This window comes from Protopterus annectens, chromosome 3.part1, assembly GCF_019279795.1.
Source record: "Protopterus annectens isolate FY-2018-M chromosome 3.part1, PAN1.0, whole genome shotgun sequence".
NCBI classification, from domain to species: domain Eukaryota; kingdom Metazoa; phylum Chordata; order Ceratodontiformes; family Protopteridae; genus Protopterus; species Protopterus annectens.
The window spans coordinates 688,359,148-688,379,225 of NC_056732.1; the positions used below are offsets into that span (position 1 = coordinate 688,359,148).

General features: G+C 40.7%; 1 protein-coding gene across 1 annotated transcript in view; it reads right to left on the minus strand.

Moving 5' to 3' along the window:
* Positions 1–20,078, minus strand: part of EFR3A (EFR3 homolog A) — a 2,300,516-nt gene that overhangs the window by 1,127,890 nt on the left and 1,152,548 nt on the right. The window contains exon 11 of the mRNA XM_044066245.1: positions 11,344–11,508. Coding sequence (XP_043922180.1) covers positions 11,344–11,508 — 165 coding nt within the window. The remainder of the gene's footprint in view (positions 1–11,343; positions 11,509–20,078) is intronic.

Below are 20,078 nucleotides of genomic sequence, written 5' to 3' on the forward strand. Positions count from 1 at the left end.
AAACTGCAATAGCCTGACATTTGAACAAGTAACCCTTGTAAAAAATTCCCAAAATTGTATACTGTTGGTCTGTCTTACCTGCTAAACATAAGTGAAATTACAGTGCTGAGTGCAAGTAACATTAAAATTAAAGTGCTGAGTGTAAATAACATTAAAGCGCTGAGTGCAGATTTTAGGCCCTTACATTCAACTTACCTCTGGTGTGGTGTCTTGAGTCAATCAGGGTATTCCCTTTAATCACTCCTACTGCCTTCTCTTTTCCCCCATTCCCCTCTTTTCTCAAACAGGTTAAACTGCTACAATTAAGTACAGGCATCATTTTCAAATCTAGGTGCTTAGGATTTCCCTCTCTCTTCCCCACTTGGCTGACCTAGTGTGACTTAGTGTAAGTTTCTTCATTGTATGGATCTTTTACTGTTTTTTTGTGTAACTGAATGACCTGCTGCTCAATTCTGATTCTGCACAGACTGCTCTATTTTTTTGCAGAGGCTCTATAAGTAGCTAGCGACTTTACTGAATTTCTGTGGTAATATTTGTGTTTAAACTGAACCTGTACCTAGAGAAAGCGTATAATCAGACCTCTTACTTGCTGCATGTGTTTTTAATGTTTAAATTGCACACACACATTGAAGAAGTGCTTTTATGACCTGAATAACTTGGGCTAGCTATACCTGAAGTGCTTTTACTGGCAATTTTCCAGCTGTACAATTGTGAACAGTTGATTTAGTTTTTCTGGTATATCTTAAAAATCTGGCAAGTGTTTATTTACTGCATTGCTCTCTTGCTTAGGTTTCTTAGCTATAAATCTTAGTTCATTCTGAAGTGTGCTACTTTACCCCCCCACCCTCAAACCTTTCTGAATGCATTATTATAAAATAACTGCCTGCCGTCGCCTTCATGCTTACCCTAGAATCTCTGCTTTTCTCTTTTCCTAGTTGAACTCTACACATTTACCTACAAAACGGAGTCTACAGGACTGCAATTGGTCACCATAACAAAATCAGTTTCTCTCAGCATTTAAGCAGAGTAGGTTGCACACAAAAAAGCATTTGTTAAGCTTTCACTTACAGTGCTGTGTAATTAAGCAGGTCACCATTTTGGTCAGCCATAGGGCTTTTTTTTCTACTTGAGTGTTTGCCTCCTTCCCCTGTAACTTAAGTAAACTGACTCTTACATTAAGAGCTATAGTACTTACCTTGTAGCTTTAGGACACCTTAGGAAACCTTGTAAACTGCAATAGCCTCGCTACACTCGGGCTCTCTTCGCTCCCCTCCCTGCCCCCAATTCCCTCCCGCCGCCAGTACCTCTAAATTTAAAGTACTATAGCCACTCCCCTGCTTTCTAGATCCTATCTGCTTTCATCTGGGATAATCCCCCCCCCATTCTTCTACCTACATTTTAATAGCACCTATTAGCTTTCATCTGGCATTCTCCCATCCCCCTTTCAGTACCTTTACCTCACCACTCTTATCTTCTGGTGTTGCATCACCAGGTAAAACAGTTCTTAACTCACTAGCTGAATCACAAATAATGATATACTACTCTTTACTACCCCTTTTGTTTGCACCATACCTCCTTACCTTGTATGAAAACCAGTTTCTCACAGGATTTCAGGTCCCGAAAGGCCATACTATCACCCCAGCTGTAAATCCTCCCACCTTCAACCATACTTACAGTACCAGGTCCTGTCCAACATCTTGTTCAGTCTATCAACATCTTAACCCCAGGCACATTAGATCCAAACACTACCACACACTAATAAACAAATTCCTGAAGTTCATCACCAAGTATAGACTTAACCTAATACTTGGTGGTGATATTCACCCCACCCACTTCAGATACACATACCCCCTTCTACTTGCAATCTAAGCTACAAACCTACAATTAATAGGCCAACTAACTCTCTCCTAGCCTGTCATCTCAATATTAGAAGCATTAATAACAAGGTACATGAACTGCATGCACTTCTGGATGTCCACTCCCCTGAGATTCTCTGTTTATCTGAAACCTGGTTAAAACCTAACACTACAGACAATGAAGTGTTACCACCTGGGTACAACATACACAGGCTGGATCGTGCTTCCAGGAAGGGGGGTGGGGTAGCTGTACTCTATAAATCTGAGTTGAATGTCACCATAGATGTAATACAACCACCTCAGATGAATAACTCAGAGATTCTTGCCACCAAATTGCAACTTAATAAAAATAAATGCATTAATATCATCTGTATGTACATTCCCCCAGGTAACACTATCTACACTTGAAGATATCCTGCACTGGCTATCATGTCACTACCCCCAAGAAACCCTACTACTTGGAGACTTTAACATAGACTGGGGCACCTGTTCCTCAGAATCCCCAACCACCCACATTAACATGCATGCATTTACACAAATCATATCCGCCCTACCAGGATAGGTAAACCCAACCAAAAAGAAAGCATATTTGACTGGGTACTCATAAATAGTCACCCCCAACTGTACACCTCTAGTACCCTCCCTGATGGCCTAAGCAATCACCTTCTCACATATGTAATTAAGCACAAAGCCATTAATTCCCAACAACCCTTACTCAGAAAGGTTAGAAACAATAAAAACTTTGACCCTGCCAAATTCCAACAAGAACTTAACTCATGTAACTGGTCTGTTCTAAAACACCTCCCCTTAGAGGAAGCAGTAGCATACTTTAACAACAAATTCCTTGAGATCCTTGATTTGCATGCACCTGTTCGTTCAAAGAGAACAAAGGCAAAAACTGCGCCATGGCTTTCTAGAGAGTCTAAACTCAAAATTACCCTTAGAAACAAAGCATGGACTTTATGGCGTTCTTCTAAAGACCCCCAAGATCCATTAAATACAGGCAATCCAGGAACGAAACTAAAAAATCCATTTTACAAGACAAAAAAACAATACTACTGTAATTTACAGATAGTAAATCAAAATAACCCTCAGAAGTTTTGGGCAGGTTTAAATAATCTACTACATCCTGGACAAACTTCAACCCCAATCCCTGCTGCTACTATTGATAAAACCCCTGAAGATGTTTCTGACAGTTTTAACCAATTCCTTACTGAGACAATTCAAGCCCTAGCTAGCCAACTACCTCCTAGCTCCCCTGGTCCTGAAAGTACCACCCCGAGAAACCTACTTGCGTTCACCTTCCAACCAGTCGCCACTTCACTTATCCGTACCTTGATCAAAAAATTAAAACCCACTACACTTTCTGCTGATCAACTCCCTGCCGAGTACCTACAAAAATCAGCTGATGCTATTGCTTACCCCATCTCAATACTAATCATTCGAACCATAGTAGAAGCTAAAATTCCCACCATATGGAAAATAGCCTATGTAATCCCACTTCGCAAAGAAGGCAGCTCTACTGAATTCTCCAATTATAGGCCAATAGCTATATTCTCTCCACTTGCAAAGATTATGGAAAAATGTATTCATAGACTACTCATGCACCACCTAATCCAGAATCACCTTATGGCAGACACTCAGCATGGCTTCCATCCTCATCACAGCACTACTTCAGCCCTCCTAGCCTTTACCAACACCATAAACCATAATCGCAACAATAATTATATATCCTCAGCCCTCTTCTTGGATCTTGATCACCAACTTTTAATCCACACCCTGCAAACATTCTGTCTAGATACTAGAGCCCTTCAATGGTTTCAATCCTACCTGAATGGTTGACAGTAGGCTGTCCTCTGGCAGAACAAACTCTCTAATCTTCTACCTAACACCCTTGGAGTACCACAAGGCTCTAGACTAGGGCCCTTGCTGTTCTCCATCTTCATTAACGACCTTTATACTGTCATCCCAAAAGTCAGCTGCATCCAATATGCTGATGACTCTACTCTGATTTGCTCGGCCACATCTTCAATAGAGTTATGGTCAGCTACCCAGACCACCTTTAATACAACAGAAAACTGGCTTTCTGAACGTCACCTGATCCTAAATCCCAAAAAAACTAAAATGCTGTTATTTTCACCAACACGCAGGTCTACCGCTTTCAACTTTACCATAAATTCAAATGATGGCACAATAATCTCCCCTGACCCCTCTACAAAACTATTAGATGTCATCATACATAATAATCTAAAATTCGACCTACATGTTAACCAAACTATCAATAAAAAACTAGGGTCACTTTACAGAATAAAAGCCTTCCTAACCCCTCCAGCTAAAATTGCCAAAGCTCGCTCTCACCTTCTTTCAACCCTTCTGCATGCATCCCCTCTACTCTCAAATTTAAACAAGACTGTCCTTAAACTCTCAATTTGCTACAACCACATTGCCAGGTTTGCCACTGGGCTGCCATTTAGGACACATCATTGCATCAATCTAAATCAGCGTGGGTGGCTTGAACTACCCAGCCTAATCCAGTATAATCAACTGATTATGGCCTATAAAATCCTCTATAATCCGGACAATACTCCTGCACTTAAAAATATTATCACCCCCTATAATATATACAGCCGGTGACTCTCTTTGCAAACTCTATAAGTAGACCCTGGAACTCTCTTCCAGCTGATATTACCTTACTTTCTACCGTAGGTCAATTTAAAACTGGACTCAAACAACATTTGGCACTTAACTGGCTATGTCAATGTATCAGGCCTGGTTAACTCTCTCTAGAATGTGTAAAAATCTGTTAACCAGTTTACTGTGTAATTTTATTTAATCCTGACTTACGCTCGGGATTAACTCTAACCTGTGGAACTTGTTTAACTTGCTTACTTATGTAATCACTGTAAATAGTCTGTTTGTAATATGTAATGCTGGTATTATGTAATGCTATTTATTTACTTACCCTTGGAGCTTTTCTCCCCGGGCCTCCGCTGAAAATAGACATGCATCCAGTCGGATTATCCCGATCAACAAATGTAAAATAAAAATAAAAAAAAATAAAATAAAAACCGAAAGACAACTGAAGCAACGAATTTATGAACATCAGTACAGCATATATAAGCAAGATTGTAATAGTGCACTAGCAAAGCATGTAATTGAAATTCCTGGGCATTCCTTCTTATTTCTTGTGATAGAGCAGGTTAAAGAAAGCATTAGAGGTGGACCATGGCAATTATTATTGGAGCAAAGAGAATTACAGTGGCAAGTCCTAGCCAATGCCTTTGTAGGTGTACTTCCAAATTTCTCATTTCCTCTTAAATTTTTTTCTTAGTGCCTGCCCTTTTTATCCTGATATATTCTGCAACCACTAGCTACCTACATTTTTTGCTCTTTGTTCTTCAATCCTCGTCACCTCATGAAACTTAACTTCACAGCTTAACGATGTGACTTAATTTAGTGCTATTCCTGTTCTGCAAAATATTCTGCCCTGTCAGTGTTCAGTAATTTAATATAGTTGAGCCTGTTAAGTTATGTTCCATTTACTGGCTCTTCCCACACCTCTCAACTGTACAGATTTCATAGAATATCCAGATTTTTGGCCTGTTCCTCTTTTTTCCTGGCAAATCACTGGGATGATCTCAGGATTGAAGTCACTAAATAATGACATATATTTGACATTCAGATTACATATCCTTCAGAAAATGCATATTAAAACAAATCCTGCTACTCTGACAACTAAGTTTATAAGAGCAATATTTAAAATATGTCCCTATTTGTACCCCATTTTGTCAAGCTTTGTCCAGATTGTTTGCATTAAGATGTTGAGCGGTATGGGCTTCTTCCACTGAGCAGGAGAGGTTGGTTGGATCTAAGCATGTACAGACTGACTGGCTCACACTAACACTGGAGGTGAAAGTTCTAGTTTTCTTTTGAATTAGTATTCCGAACAATATTCTATTATAAGGTATAGATATAGCACATCTATGATGCCTCCCTTAATAATAGGTTACATGTCTCTTTTCCATAGACAGGATCACTCTGCAGGTATCACTTTGATAACTGCAGTTGTTTAATGTTACTGTTTTTTCTTTCTTAAAACTAGTTTACTGACTTACAATATGCTACATTTGTATTAAGTAGAAATTATAAGTACTGCTTATTACTTCATTGCTGTTTATGCAGCAAGACAAACGATAATATATGTTTGCCACCAAACAGGTACAGTTGATAGTGTTGCTCTGTTAACTGTTAGTTAAGGGAGCAGAATTGTCACTGTACAATTATATCAAATTCTCTGTTTTAGATGTCCTAACCTTCAGCTATGAACTGTCAAGTTCTCCAGTTAAATGGTAATAACCCTCATATTGTAAACCTAGTATTTAAGCACTCTAAACTTGTTACCTATTTTGCCACTTGCACGATTTTATGGCATGATGTTGCTTAAAATAGTCATGTAATAGTACAATGTTGCCTTATGTGCAGCCTTTGGATTAGTCTTTTTTTAAAGGCAGCACATTCCAATATTGTCCCCAGGAACAACAATCTGCATCAGTCTTTCTGAGTATATCTCAAACACCTCCATATTTTCTGTGAGGACTTTACAAGGAAAGGCATATGGAAAAAACTCTGCTTAAGCTAATGTTACTCTTAAAAACTTTTTTTTTTTTAATTTGTTAGTGACAACTACTGCTAAACAATCGTGGCTCTTATTGTTCAGTTCCCACATTTGTCACTGAGTCTGTCAGAAACACTGTTTTAGCAAACTTCACAGCTTAATATTGTGACTTAATTTAATTTGCTTATTATTTTACCTTGTCAGTGTTTTGTTTATTTGTTTCCTTCCTTTTGCTGTTTATAATTTAAGAATAGTTGAACTTGTGACTAACCTCCATTTACTGGCTGTTCCACTGAACAGCTGAGGTGGGTCAGATGTGTGCATGTGCAAACTGATTAGCTCATGTTGACATCAGAGATGAACTCCACTTTGGTCCCCTCCTGCCCTCTCCACATATCCTGCAACTTGTATATCCATTCCATGCCCACTTTTTTCCACCTACTCAATACCCTCTTAAAACTGCATTTGCATATATACCTTAATTCATCTTTCCAGTGTTGCCATACTAAACTAAAGGTTATTTGCTGAGTGCTAACTATTTTTAAATTAATAACCATATCAATCACCTTCCCTTTTACAATTCCACATTACTCGTCACTATTCACTCTACAATGACCAGCCAAATATTTGTAAATCTGCATTAATCCTCAGCTATTACACTTTTTTAATTATATCCTTTCGTAAAGCAGTCTTCTCATTGCTAAAATGCAACTTACAAAACTCTTGATGTTGTGGTCTTTTCCCATTCATAGACCTAGGCACAGTCTCTCATATATCCCAGTCATAGGCTATTCCGCTATCTTTGCCTCTTGCATATTCCTACTTTATTTGGTAAGTAACATTCAAGCACCCACAAATACCATCTTATCTTATACTTAATTCCTGACTTCAGTGCTTTGAATCTCTCACTATGTAGCAACATCCTACTACCACTACACCCACTAACCACACATAAAGGCATAGAAAAATACATACACAACACAATTCCTCATCTAATATGTAGTTATTACCTGTCCTAAAATTGTGCAGTGTATATTTTTCCTACTTATACAGTATAAGTATCTAGCCAACAGTATACTTATTCTGCCCTTCATAACCACATTACTTCTGATTTTTGGAGGTGATATTGAGCAACACCCTGTTTCCCAAATGCCACACAATACTAACCACTCCACACCACATTGTCATTAAACCTGAACAGCATAAACAAGTAGTCAACTCTAAACTATTGGATCTCAACACAGTTCCACCGTACTGGCCCTCTCCAAATCATTGTAAGAAGACATTTATTGTGTCAAGTTTCATAAGGGATAATCGGTATTTACATATTATCGCAACCACATTGTCGCGGTTGCGAAAATAGCATACTTCAAGTTAAAGGTCATGCAACACTGTAAAGTGTTACTGAAAGTCCTTATTGCTCAGTAAAAAGTGTGGATTACCTTCAGGAAGACCAGCAAATTAAAAAATCCTCTTCCTGATTTGTGTGCATTACAGATGCTTAGAAAAACTGTCATGGCTGTTATCGTACGAGTTGATTTCTGAAGGTTGTAAACAGGGTGTAAGAGCAAGTTTAACACAGTCGCCCTATATTGTGTGGGTAAAATTTAACACATGCGATTTATTGTTAAAGAAACGCATAGCAGAAGGGATGAAAGACTTCATGAAAAGTAACTGTGCCGACTCATCAACGTGTACTGCTGTCAGTAAATAACGGCATGCATTCCTTTTCAGACTTCATCTCCTTGAAGGACTGCACCCCAAGGAAAGTGTGTGTGGCTGTTACTTTGCCACTATGTCCTTCCTTTCCTGCTCTCTACTAATGTTGGTATGTTGAATTAGGTTCCTGTCATCTGACTTATGGTCAGCCTTGCTCGAGGTACACAGTAAAGGTGAAAGGAAATAAAAAATAACGGGAAGAATGCTGGCAGCTTTGCAAGGTGCTTGTGATGACAGGTAATGGCAGCAGTGCTACATCACATATGATTACATTCTGTAACTGCCAACAGAAACTCCCTGTGTATATATACAGCTTAGTGTGCTCCTGATAGTTAAGCAATGTAATGCGACAGTAGAAAACACTTTGAGGAGCATTTCTGAGTCTTAAATGCCCTTGACTGACTTGTAGTATGCCATTTTCGTGACCATAAAAATGTGGTTGTGATAATACGTAAGTACCAGATAATCATTACCGTTTTTAAATAACAGACCAAGAATTGGGATGGGCAAGTGCCCTATTAATGATCAAGAATAACACTAAAAATTAAGGTACACTTTTTGAAAGTAATTCATTTCAAGACGACTAACCCAAACTGGCTTATGGTTGAAATTACTTTTGGAAAAGCCTTAAAGATAAAAATTGCTCTGATACATATTCTACCTCTTACCTCACTAACCTTGTATGACTAGTATCTATTATCTAGATTTTTTTTTAAATAAATATGGGAAACAAACTCATTACTCTAGCAGACCTTAATCTGAATTGGCTAGGGCTGAAAGAGGGTGCCTAATTACAAGCACAACCTCTATCAATTGATTAAACATCCAACAACAGCATCCCCAAGAACACTAACTCCTTTCTAACTGATGTAATTATAACAAACTTCCCACACACATGTTCTCAAACAACCATACTGCCTAATTTACTTCGTGTCCACATCATCAGTCGTGATGGTTTTCACCAAGCTATTGTCAGCCAGCAGCTCACATTATCCCTTGCGTGGTGTCAGCCCCCCCTGCTACTATAATGTCCCATGCCTTGTACACAGTTTAACCCTCCATCACCATTTGCTAACCCTCTTTATGCATTTATACATCCCTTAACATCCCAACCTTGTGTGAGTACATCCACCATTGTCTGTGTCTGTGCTAGTTCATATTTGTCTGTTTGCCCCCACACTCTCTCTTACCTCTTTCCATACCATTATCCCTTATTTTGCTTGCCACACCACTCATGCTTTTTCAATTTATATGAAAAAGGGGATCTATCCCAGTCTAGAAAATTATCCTGCCTTACCCTCCCCTACCCTGCACTCTCCTATGTGTTCTCATAGCTTTCTCTATTGCTATCTTTTCTTACGGTCTTTTACGCCCTTTTTTCCAATCCACTTCATTCCTGATGAGGGTGGCAACAAATCTTTCACCCAGTGTTAAACAATATACTTCAAATGAACTTTTTTGTGGCTCTTTAAGCTACTGTGCTGCAGAACATATTACCAAGTCATAACAGCATTCTGCTCTACTCTGCAATAGTGTGAGATCTGATCTACTTATCTCCAAGTAGTTCATGGTACTGCCATTTGTAGGTATCACAATACCATATGTATAGGTGTGCCACTACACATCCCTGGCAGTTTGCATTGCTCTGCTCTTGTGTAAGAAAAGAACTGTGCTTCGCAGCTGAATGTCATAGAACTTTCATTGAGAATATCACAAGACAGCTGCAAAGGTTGCTCATCAGCACAATGCACCCAGCTGTTGTATGCACAACTACTTTTGTTGCAGAGTGAATGCAGTACAGCTACACAGCAAATTCTTATGGATCCCAACCCTGGAAGATTCTAGACCCCAGTTTCAGTGTTTTACTAGACTTTATTTTATGGCTAGGGTAACATGTTTATAAAAACTGGGTTTTATTTCATTTTTGCGCCCATAGAAATTAGATACACATGTAATCCTGTTGCATATCGAATTCACTAATTACACATCGAGTTAAAATTAAAATACCTGTTCATCAGTGCACTCCCCATATACGACTCTAAGTCTTGACAGTACAGCAAGTGTTCATTGACACAGACGTCCAACTAAGGATCCAAAAAAAGGGTCCTTTATATCAGGATCATAAGCTTCTGAAGAAAGGCTTTAAATAATACAGATGAACTCACGGAGCATGGAAGGATATGGATATCTAACCCAACATTTCCTAGTTCAATAACAGAGAATCCCATCTTCTTAAATTCATTGCTCAGATTACTTGTTATATAACTCAGACAACTACATTGAGGAATATCTGTCTCAAATTTCCCTTAACAAAGCAAGATGGAGACAGATAATGACAAAGGCATAATGACCAAAGCTTCAGCTTGCTCAGCAATAGAAAACAGTTGAAAACCTAGTCTTCTCAGCAATCATGTGCAACATTATTACTTAGGACTTTCTCTTTCTTTAAAATGTCACAGACATACACTATAACGCTTTCTTGATCTAGGAATGGAGCGGAGTAAAAGGGAGAGAAATGAAAACAAGAGTTCACAGACCTACATGTAAGACACAATTAACTGATTGGCTTACTGCTTTTACACTTAAAACATTTAAAGGGGCAGTATGATACTACCTCACATTTTGTAGTTAGCCGGCTCAATTCCTGAGTGAGACAACTTCTGTGCACAGTCTGCATTTCCTCCTCCTGTCCATCCAAGCTTTTGTAGGATGCTTCAAGTTTTCTCTCACACTACAGACATAGGTGAATTGGTAATCTTTTAAAATGCCCTTAGGAGCATATGGGTATGTGTGTGTGTTGGTGGTGGTGGGGGCTCTCCAATAGACTGGCATAAAGTGCATGATTAACTTCTCTGCTCTGTGCCTAATAAATGACAGGAGAGGCTATGGGTTGCAAGTAGTCCTGAAATGGATGTACTGAATAAAAAAATGAAAATATTAAAAAAAAAAAAAAAAATCAAAGTTTACTGATGACTTTTTGATGGTACACCACTGAGTTCCTTCATATTTCACATGCCTGCAAGCTTAAAAAATGGTAATGCTTGTATCTGTACTAAATGTGCCCTCAGATAATGCTTATCTGTCAATCTTACACCATGGCATCAAGCTATCGCATATACAAATCTTATAACTGACATTTAAAAATTTGCTTACCAATTGTTTGAATGATTGCATTTTGCACAATTCTCTCATCACTTTCTTTTGAGTTAGCATTCACAGTAGCACTTCCTGAAGAACTGCGCCTATCACTCAGTTCAAAGTCCACACTCATGCGCAAATGTTTCAGCAAAGTGTTAAATACTTCCAGCACTGTGGGGCCTGAAAAAAGCAGAAGATTCCATCAGCAACTGACTAGTTACTCAGTACTCAAGAGTGTTCTATATATAATTTATCAAATATCTTGGTTGATAATGGTTATAAAGCACATATGATACACTCAGGGGAAAGTAATTACACAGACCTAGGGTACCTACCTTGTCAACAAAAAACAAATAAAAAAAATCAGTATGTAAACCTTGGGCAGAGGACTTCCAAAATACTGGCATCTCCTACCACCTCCACTGACACAAATCCTTTTCTGCTGTGCTAGGTAATTACAACATACAACAGCAAAACAAGAAACTAACAAAGCTGAAAGACTATTAAAAGCATAAACCTATTCAAACAGTAGTTGTTAAATCACTGTGTCAAACTACTGTATTTGGCTGGTACCCCAAAGATAATGCAGTGTACAACAAAAAGAAAAAAAAATGGTTTCAAATGATTTTATACACCTAAGGTATGTGTCACGACATACAGTTATTTAAGTGAAAGAATGTATTTTCAGGCCTGCTACTCCTAATTTACTTGGGTATTTTTTAAATAAAAATCTTTCTTCACTTCTTACTAAACCATAGCTCAAAAAAATCCATGAACATCCTAGTAATGTCAGAAGGTTTAGCATGGGATGTGGCCAGAGACTTAAATGGAGACATGTTTTGCTTGAGTGGAAGTCTGTCAGGGTCTGTGGACACATCTTCCTGCTAGCCCTACCTTGGCATCATCAATCACAAAAATTAGCAGACATCAAGGTATGGAAAAACATGAAATTACAAAGGATGTAGTAAAACAGGGACAGAAACAAAATGAAAAAAAAAAAGAAAAACTATCACGGCACTATAAGGACATCTGTCATGGTACAAATGGTAAGTGATCCACATGCAAAAAAAGTTTTAAAATGATACCCATTTGACTTTAAGTACTTATTAGATTATATGTTTGCCATGGATTAGGAATACAAAATTCCTCCCTTTTCAGCTAAATGGAACTATTTTCACCAGAGTCTAATACAAACACCACACACTAATAAAAACTGGACACAAAATTACATATTCTTATCTTGTATGTTTTTCTTTTTCACATTCAGTTTCTCTAAAACTAAGAAATAAAAAAAATAACTACAATAACCTTTTGGTAAACCTTGTTAAACCTAGTGTCAAGACTTTTACAGAGGAAAGCTGCTAAACAAATCATTAAATGTTTTTCAACATTTACATGAAAAGGAAATAGTTTTATGCAAATGTGTTAACAAAATGAAATATGAACAAAGCAAACATGTGTTAAAGATTGACTGAGATATCTATTTGCTTTTAGACACTTTGATAACTAGGTTGGAGTGGACTCACCAGGCACAATTGTCTGCATGCAAAAGGTAGCACGAAGCTGCACAAAGGAATGATGCAAAAAAAATGCAGCTTGCTTGTCTGGCTGTACTTAACCGCTAAGCTTTACTTCAAGATTCAAAATATCACTCTCTAAAACAAATGTCTTCCTAGACGAAAGGAATAAAATCTACTGTCCTGCAGTAGAAAACAGAACTTGAGATCTACTGAGGGCTATTTGTTTCAATTTATAACCTTGTTTTGCTTCAAACGAATCTTTTTTAACACTTGCTACTCACTTCTACTTACGATCATTACACTTAATGTTACCATATCCTTGCTTTCGTTTGGTGTTAAAATTATTAGAAAGACGTTAGCGATCTGATGGCACTTTTATACAACAATAAAACAAAAGAAGTTATGTACTCACATAACGTTCCATCTGTGTTGTCGATCTTTGTTCATTCTTGACAGTTGGGAATTGGTTCGATCATTGGAACTGGCTTGGCTGTTATACAGCTTGCGCCAACCACAAACTCTTGAGCCAAGCCTCTACCCACAATGCCCCTGTGTATGTTACCTCAGATCGAGTTTGCAAATTACAGCAACATGAAGTATATATAATAAATGGGAGGAAGCCATGTCAAAGGTAAATGCCCTAATGCCAGCCCAGGACAATGGTATGAGCCTCCAGAAATTTCAAAGGAGGGGGGAAAGGAGGGTGGGATGTCAAGAATGAAGATAGACAACACAGATGGAATGTTATGGTGAGTATATAACTTCTTTATCTGATTATGTCAATCTTTGTTTACTTTTGACAGTTGGGACAGAGTCCCCAGTTACCAATATCCTGGGTGGCCTTATGGAAAGATATTCCTGAGAACCACAGAGCCAAAGGATGCTCTTCCCCTGGAGACCATATCCAATAGATGTTGCCCAAATTGTGGCCGCACATATTTCATCCAGAGAGGCCTTAGAATGAAAAACAGCTGAAATGGCACTAGATCTCGTTGAGTGAGCCCTTACAGGTGCAGGTATTATACAGCTGTAATGCGATCTCTTAGCCATTTTGATAGGGTCAACTTAGAAACAGGTTTACCTACCCTTGGTCCTGAAAAGGAGGCATCTGAAGTTCTACAAACTTTAGTCCTGTCAAGATAAAATCCCAGCTGTCTGTGGACATCTAACAGATGTAGACAGTATTTGCTTTTGTTTGAGAAATGTGTAAAGAAAATTGGTAAATGAATGAACTGATTGATGTTTGAGTTGGAGACCACCCTAGGAAGTAATGAAGGATTAGTTCTCAAGGACACACTGTCTTTATGGAAGATTATGATGGCAGTTTCGCACAAAGTGCCTGTATTTCTGAAACCCTTCTGGCAGAAGTAATGGCCACTAAAAGAGTTTTTTCTAAAAAAGAAACCTGAGATGACAAGTAGCAGCTGGCTCAAAGGGAGAGAATGCTAAATATTGCAAAATGAATGCAAGATCTTATGGGCATAATGGATCATTGAATGGAAGTTTGATACGTAATATTCCCTTAAGAAACACTTTGCATAAGCAATGGGAAATTAGGGATTGGTCATCGTAATCACTGTGAAAATTAGAGATGGCTGCTAAGGTAACTAACGGTTGATGCAGCAGCCACTCCCTGGTTGAAGAGGTTCACCAGAAAATCTACTTTTTTTCAACTGGGGTTGAGACAGGATCCAAATTATTCTTAGAAGCCCAGACAGAAAATCTTTTCCATTTGCTGGAATACAATTTCCTGGCGGATGGTCTATGAGAAGCCAGAAGAATTTTTCAGACAAGTGATATTAGATTTCCTGGTGACTAATGGAATTGGAGGAACTAAGCCGTGAGCTTGAGAGAGTGATGTTTCGGGTGTGACAAAAGATCTGGAACTGGGTCCAGAATCCAAGGTTGATGAACCAAACTTGCCTGAGCCAGAATGAGGCAATGAGGATTACTCTGGATCGCAACCTCTGGGTTTTCTTCAGAAAAAGGGGAATGAGAGAAATGGAAGGAAATGTATAAAGGAGACCTGGGGGCCAATCTAGGAGGAGAGTGTCTCTCGGTAACTCTCCCTGTGGAGACAGTAGGGCAAAGTATGAGCTGCACTTCTTGTTTACTGGGGAGTCAAATAGGTCACAGCAAGGCTCGCCCCATCGTCAAAATATTTGTTTTGCCACTTTGGGATTTAGATAACCACTTATGCGGCAATAAGATGTGCCTGCTCAACTTGTCCGCCATCACGTTGGAGCTCCCTAGGATGTGCATTGCCAAAAGAAAGAGGTTGGATAATATCGTCCATTGCCAAACTCTGAGCACTTCCCGACAGAGGGGCTAGGACTTGGTTCCCCCTTGTTCGCTGATGTACCAGACTACCGACATGTTGTCTAATTGGACTGCAACCGATTCCAGAGGAAGAGCATTCCGAATGGCTTGCAATGCTAGCAATGCTAGGAGCACTGCTCTCATCTCCACGACACTGATGTACAAGTCAGCCTCTTGAGGAGACCAAGTGCCTTGGACCGTCTTTCCCAGATAATGCCCCCCTCCACCCTATCTAGGAGGTGTCGGTGGTCACTATGGCTTTGGGGTGAGGGGGAACAAAAGGCCATCTCATAAGGATCTCTTCTGACTCCATCCACCAAGACAGATCTTTCTTGCAAGCTTCCGATTTCAAGATCAGAAGACTTAATGAGTGAGTAAAGATGGACCACTGCAAGACTAGAAGCCAGTGAAAAGTATTCTCATGTGAAACCGTGCCATGGGAACTAAGGTGATAGCTACTGCCATGGAACCCAGGGTTTGAAGAAGAAGAGCGGGCACTTTTCAATTTAGTAAAATGGACTGGACTTGGCATCTTACCTTTTGTAGTCTGTGAAGGGTAAAGAAGCTATACAGGTGACTGTATCGAGTCGTGCTCCAATGTAGTCCAAGTGGGGACAGCTGAATCTTTTCGTAATCCACTGTGATGCCTAGGGACTTGAAGAGATGTATGATGAACTCTACGTTTTGGATCAGTAAATACCTGGTGGGGGTGGTGAGAGACAGTCATCTAGATAATGAAACACCTGGAATCTGTGTAATCCATATGTGAGCTGTGATGGCCACTATACATTTGTTGAACACCCTGGGGGCCATGGTGAGACCAAATGGCAGCTCTCTGAACTGGTAATGACTGGCTCCTAGCCAAAAGCAGGAAAAACCTTCTTGAGCTCTTGTCTATTTTTATGTGATAATACGTATCTTGAAGGACTATAGAGCAATAGAGCACAGCCAATCAATCATTTTTCTCTAGAAAGTGGAAAACAGACTGAACTGTGACCATCCAGAATTTTGTCTGCTGGACAAACTTGTTTAGAAGGCTGACATCTAATATTGGCCTCCAGTTCTAAAAAGAATCTTGAGTAAAACCCAGATCCTAACAGTCTAGTAGGACTTCTTGGATGACTCTTTTTTGCATCAGCCTTTGTATTTCTTTGGTGGCTTGATGCTTCTGATGGGGTGGAACATCGGGGACTTTTTATTCGAGAACGTGGGGCTCTGTTGAAGGAGATACTATAGCCTCTTGCAATGATTTTCTGCACCAAAGAATCGGATGTTATTAGTCACCAGGCTGACAGGGGTAAAGAAAGTCTTCCCCAACTGCTTTCAGAGGTAAGCAATCAGGCCCCCTTTCAGCTGTGCTGGTATGGCTGTCCAGAGAAGGAATCCCTGGACCCCTGGTTTTGTGAGCCACCTCTGCCTTGAGGTTGGCATCTTCCATCAGAGCTCCCCCCTCTGCCTCGAGGGGAGCCGGTGCCATGTGTGTCATGGAAAGGTCCCTGGGACATCTTGAATCACATTTTCCCACTCCACTGATTCCTGGAGAAGGATCCTTGAGAGATGGAAAAATGAATGCCCATGGCAGACAGGGTCTTACCATCCTTTTTACATCTGGCTAGTGTGTTACATTAAGGCCAAACAGGGAAGATTCGTCACATGGACCACTGATGAAGGAAGACTTGAAGGGTTCCATGAAGTCACACAAGCGTATCAAGTTATGTCGCCTAATGACAACGTCGGAACCTGCTGCTCTGGTCGCCCCTTCGACTGCATGGGTGATGAGTCACATGGACGAGTCTGATACAGACTCCAGGGTGGCTAGCTGCGAGGTGGCCTTATCTTGTAACTCGCTAGACACAGCCCTAGCTAGAGTTTCTGATAATTCCTTAATTAGGTCTCTCTGATGAAGCACAGACCCACTTTCCAAACCTGTCCATCATCCTAGACTCAATGCTAGGAGGAGGAACAGAAGGATTCTCATCAGCTAGTTCCTTTTTGGTGGCAGCCTCCACCACCATAGCATCTACTTGCAAACCCTTCGTCCAACATTGGTGATCTTCTGGTGGAGATGTTTTGTCAGGTATCCTGGGAATGGGGTCTATGGCATCAGGAGCCTTCCAAGCCCACTGCATGATTAGCTTTATTTATTATTTTATTTATTTTATTTATTTAACATTTGTTGACCGGGAAAGTCCAACTAGGTTCCACAGAGCCTGTTTTAAGCGGAGGGTCAGGGAGAAATGCTCCAGATGCATGTCTTTGGAATGTGGAGGAAACCGGAGTACCCGGAGGAAACCCACGCGAACACAGGGAGAACATGCAAACTCCACACAGAAGGCACCCCAGCCAAGAATCGAACCAGAGAACCTCTTGCTGTGAGGCGACAACGTTAACCGCTGCACCACTGTGCCACCCTTTACAAGGTCATTAGTGGGTGGGGACACACAGGAGGTAAGATGGTCGGGCACCAAAGGCTTGCAAGTACACAGTTTCCTCTGAGGATGGGTCTTAGAACTTCCCATCACCCCTATGTTTCAGAATTTCTAGGATGTCTCCGAAGGAGACATCCTCAGCGAGTGACCATGGGGAACCCTCCTCTTCATCGAAATTCGTGTCCTCCTTGGCAGATTCTTCAGGGGAATCCATATGCTTCCTCTTGCAAGTCCTCTTTCAGGATGGCTCCTCAGTGGGAATCTCTGGGGAGGACTCCAAAGCGGAGGGTTACTGTAACTGAGCAACTTGAAGCTTCGGTGCTTGCTGTCAGGTCATAGAGATTGGTGTCAACTCTGTATGAGAGGAAATGGAAATATGGCACTCCGATGTGGGTGAGGCCAGCTGGGAGCCCGTGGAGGCTAAGACCCTCTCTGTAACCCGACAGACGGTAGCCCCTGAAGAAGAGTGGGATCCCGGAACAGAGGTCACACTCTGCTCCGAGGGACCGCCCTACAAGGTTGGACCTAGGGAAGGACCCAAAGCAGCCAAAGTTTTCTGGAACCGACATAGGCACCATAGGCAAACTAAGTGCTGACCCAGCAACCAAAGAACTGAAGGAAGAGTCTTGGCCCCAAGACTCAGTCAGTTCCACGTCAGGAACAAACAATGTCAGAGCAACCTCCAGTGTCAAGGTGGACACACACAACACCACCAAAGCAGCCGCTACCAGGGGTATCAAAGTGCTGGGCTCCAAAACTAAAGTCAAAGTCGGAGGAAGATGACTAGGAGTCCTGGCACAAAAGATCCCCAATCCAGATGGGAGATGGACCTGAGAAGGCGCAGGAATACATCTGGCCAGCAACAGTTGATCCACCAACCTTACGACATTCAACTCTGAAAGACTCCTGGAGGACCATACTGAAAGGGCTGAAGGAGACTCTGGTCTTTCAATGACTGGACTAGGTAGATGTCCCATGTAGGGGTCTGCAGTTGGATAATATCTTGTTCTGGGCATTTCCAATATAGGCTTCTGCACTGAGAGGGTGGGCTGTGGCTGTATCGGTGCTAATGTAAATGTCTGTTGAGCAGTAGACGAAGTCGGTGTCCAGCCAGAATCTACAGAGGCTGGCGCCGAGAAGGGTGCTGACGGCACCGTTGAAGGTGATGGTACCAAGGAGGCATTAAGCTGAAGTTTCAGAACCTTAGCTGTCGGTTCCGAATAGTGCAGAACTGAGGATTTACATTTAGGAGACTCTGGAACCGATGGTGAAGTTGGTACTGAAAGGCTTTTCTTTTTTGATAGGTCTTGTTTCATGTCCACCTTGGACAAGGGTTTGCTAAAAGGGGATTTAAGCAGACCTTTAAGTAAGAGCTTATTCCTGTACTCTGCTAAGGTTCTCTGACTGAAACCCTTTCATAAGTCACAATACAAATCCAGATGAGGTGCACCTAAGCAGCAGACACATGAAAAATGCCCATCGGAATTGGGCATCTTTCTATCACAGTCTTGGCAATGTTTAAATCCTGACATGCCTTCAGACGGTTTATCAGTCATGATCTGTTTATCAGACATACAAAGCTAGCGAAGGGTGAAAAACAAAAACACACGCTCAATAATACAATCGTGGATGCACACACGCACACACACGCACACACACACACACACACACACACACGCACGAGTGAAAGGGGAAGTAAAGAAAGAGACAAGATCTATCAACAATGGTAGATAAGATTACCTTTGGTAAAGAGGCAAGTACCACTGATACTAAAAAGGAAAAAGGGGTAGAGGAGTATACATCATATATATATATATATATATATATATATATATATATATATATATATATTTAGAAGTTATGTACTCACCATAATGTTCCATCTGAGTAGGTGACTTCATTTGGATGCAACCTGTGGGTATCGGATCCGACCTCGGATCCGAGCCGGCATTTCAAAAGCTTAGGCTCCAAGCTCCTAGCTCCTCCCTCTTACCCATAACCCCTTGCCAAGCCCTGACTGACCTCAGATTGAGTTTGCCTATATAATACTAACTACAGTACCTGAACAAAGCATAAATACCGCTGTATAAAGGTCAGGGGATGGAGGATGAGCCAGATCCAAATGAAGTCACCTACTCAGATGGAACGTTATGGTGAGTACATAACTTCTAAATCTGAAGTAGGCAGACTTCATTTGTCTGCAACCTGTGGGACAGAGTCCCCAGCTACCTGAATCTTGGGCCGTCATGGAAGGATGTTTCGAGCACCGCTGAGCCAAAGGATGCTCTTCCCTGGAAACAACATCCACCTTATAATGAGAAATAAAGGTATGAGGCGAGGCCCAAGTGGCTGCCGCAGATATCATCCAATGACACACGGGACTTAAAGGTGGCTGACGTGGAGACTGCCCTAGTAGAATGAGCCGTAACCCTCTGAGGAGCAGGTCTACCTGAAGTGTCATAAGCCTGCAGAATACAATTAG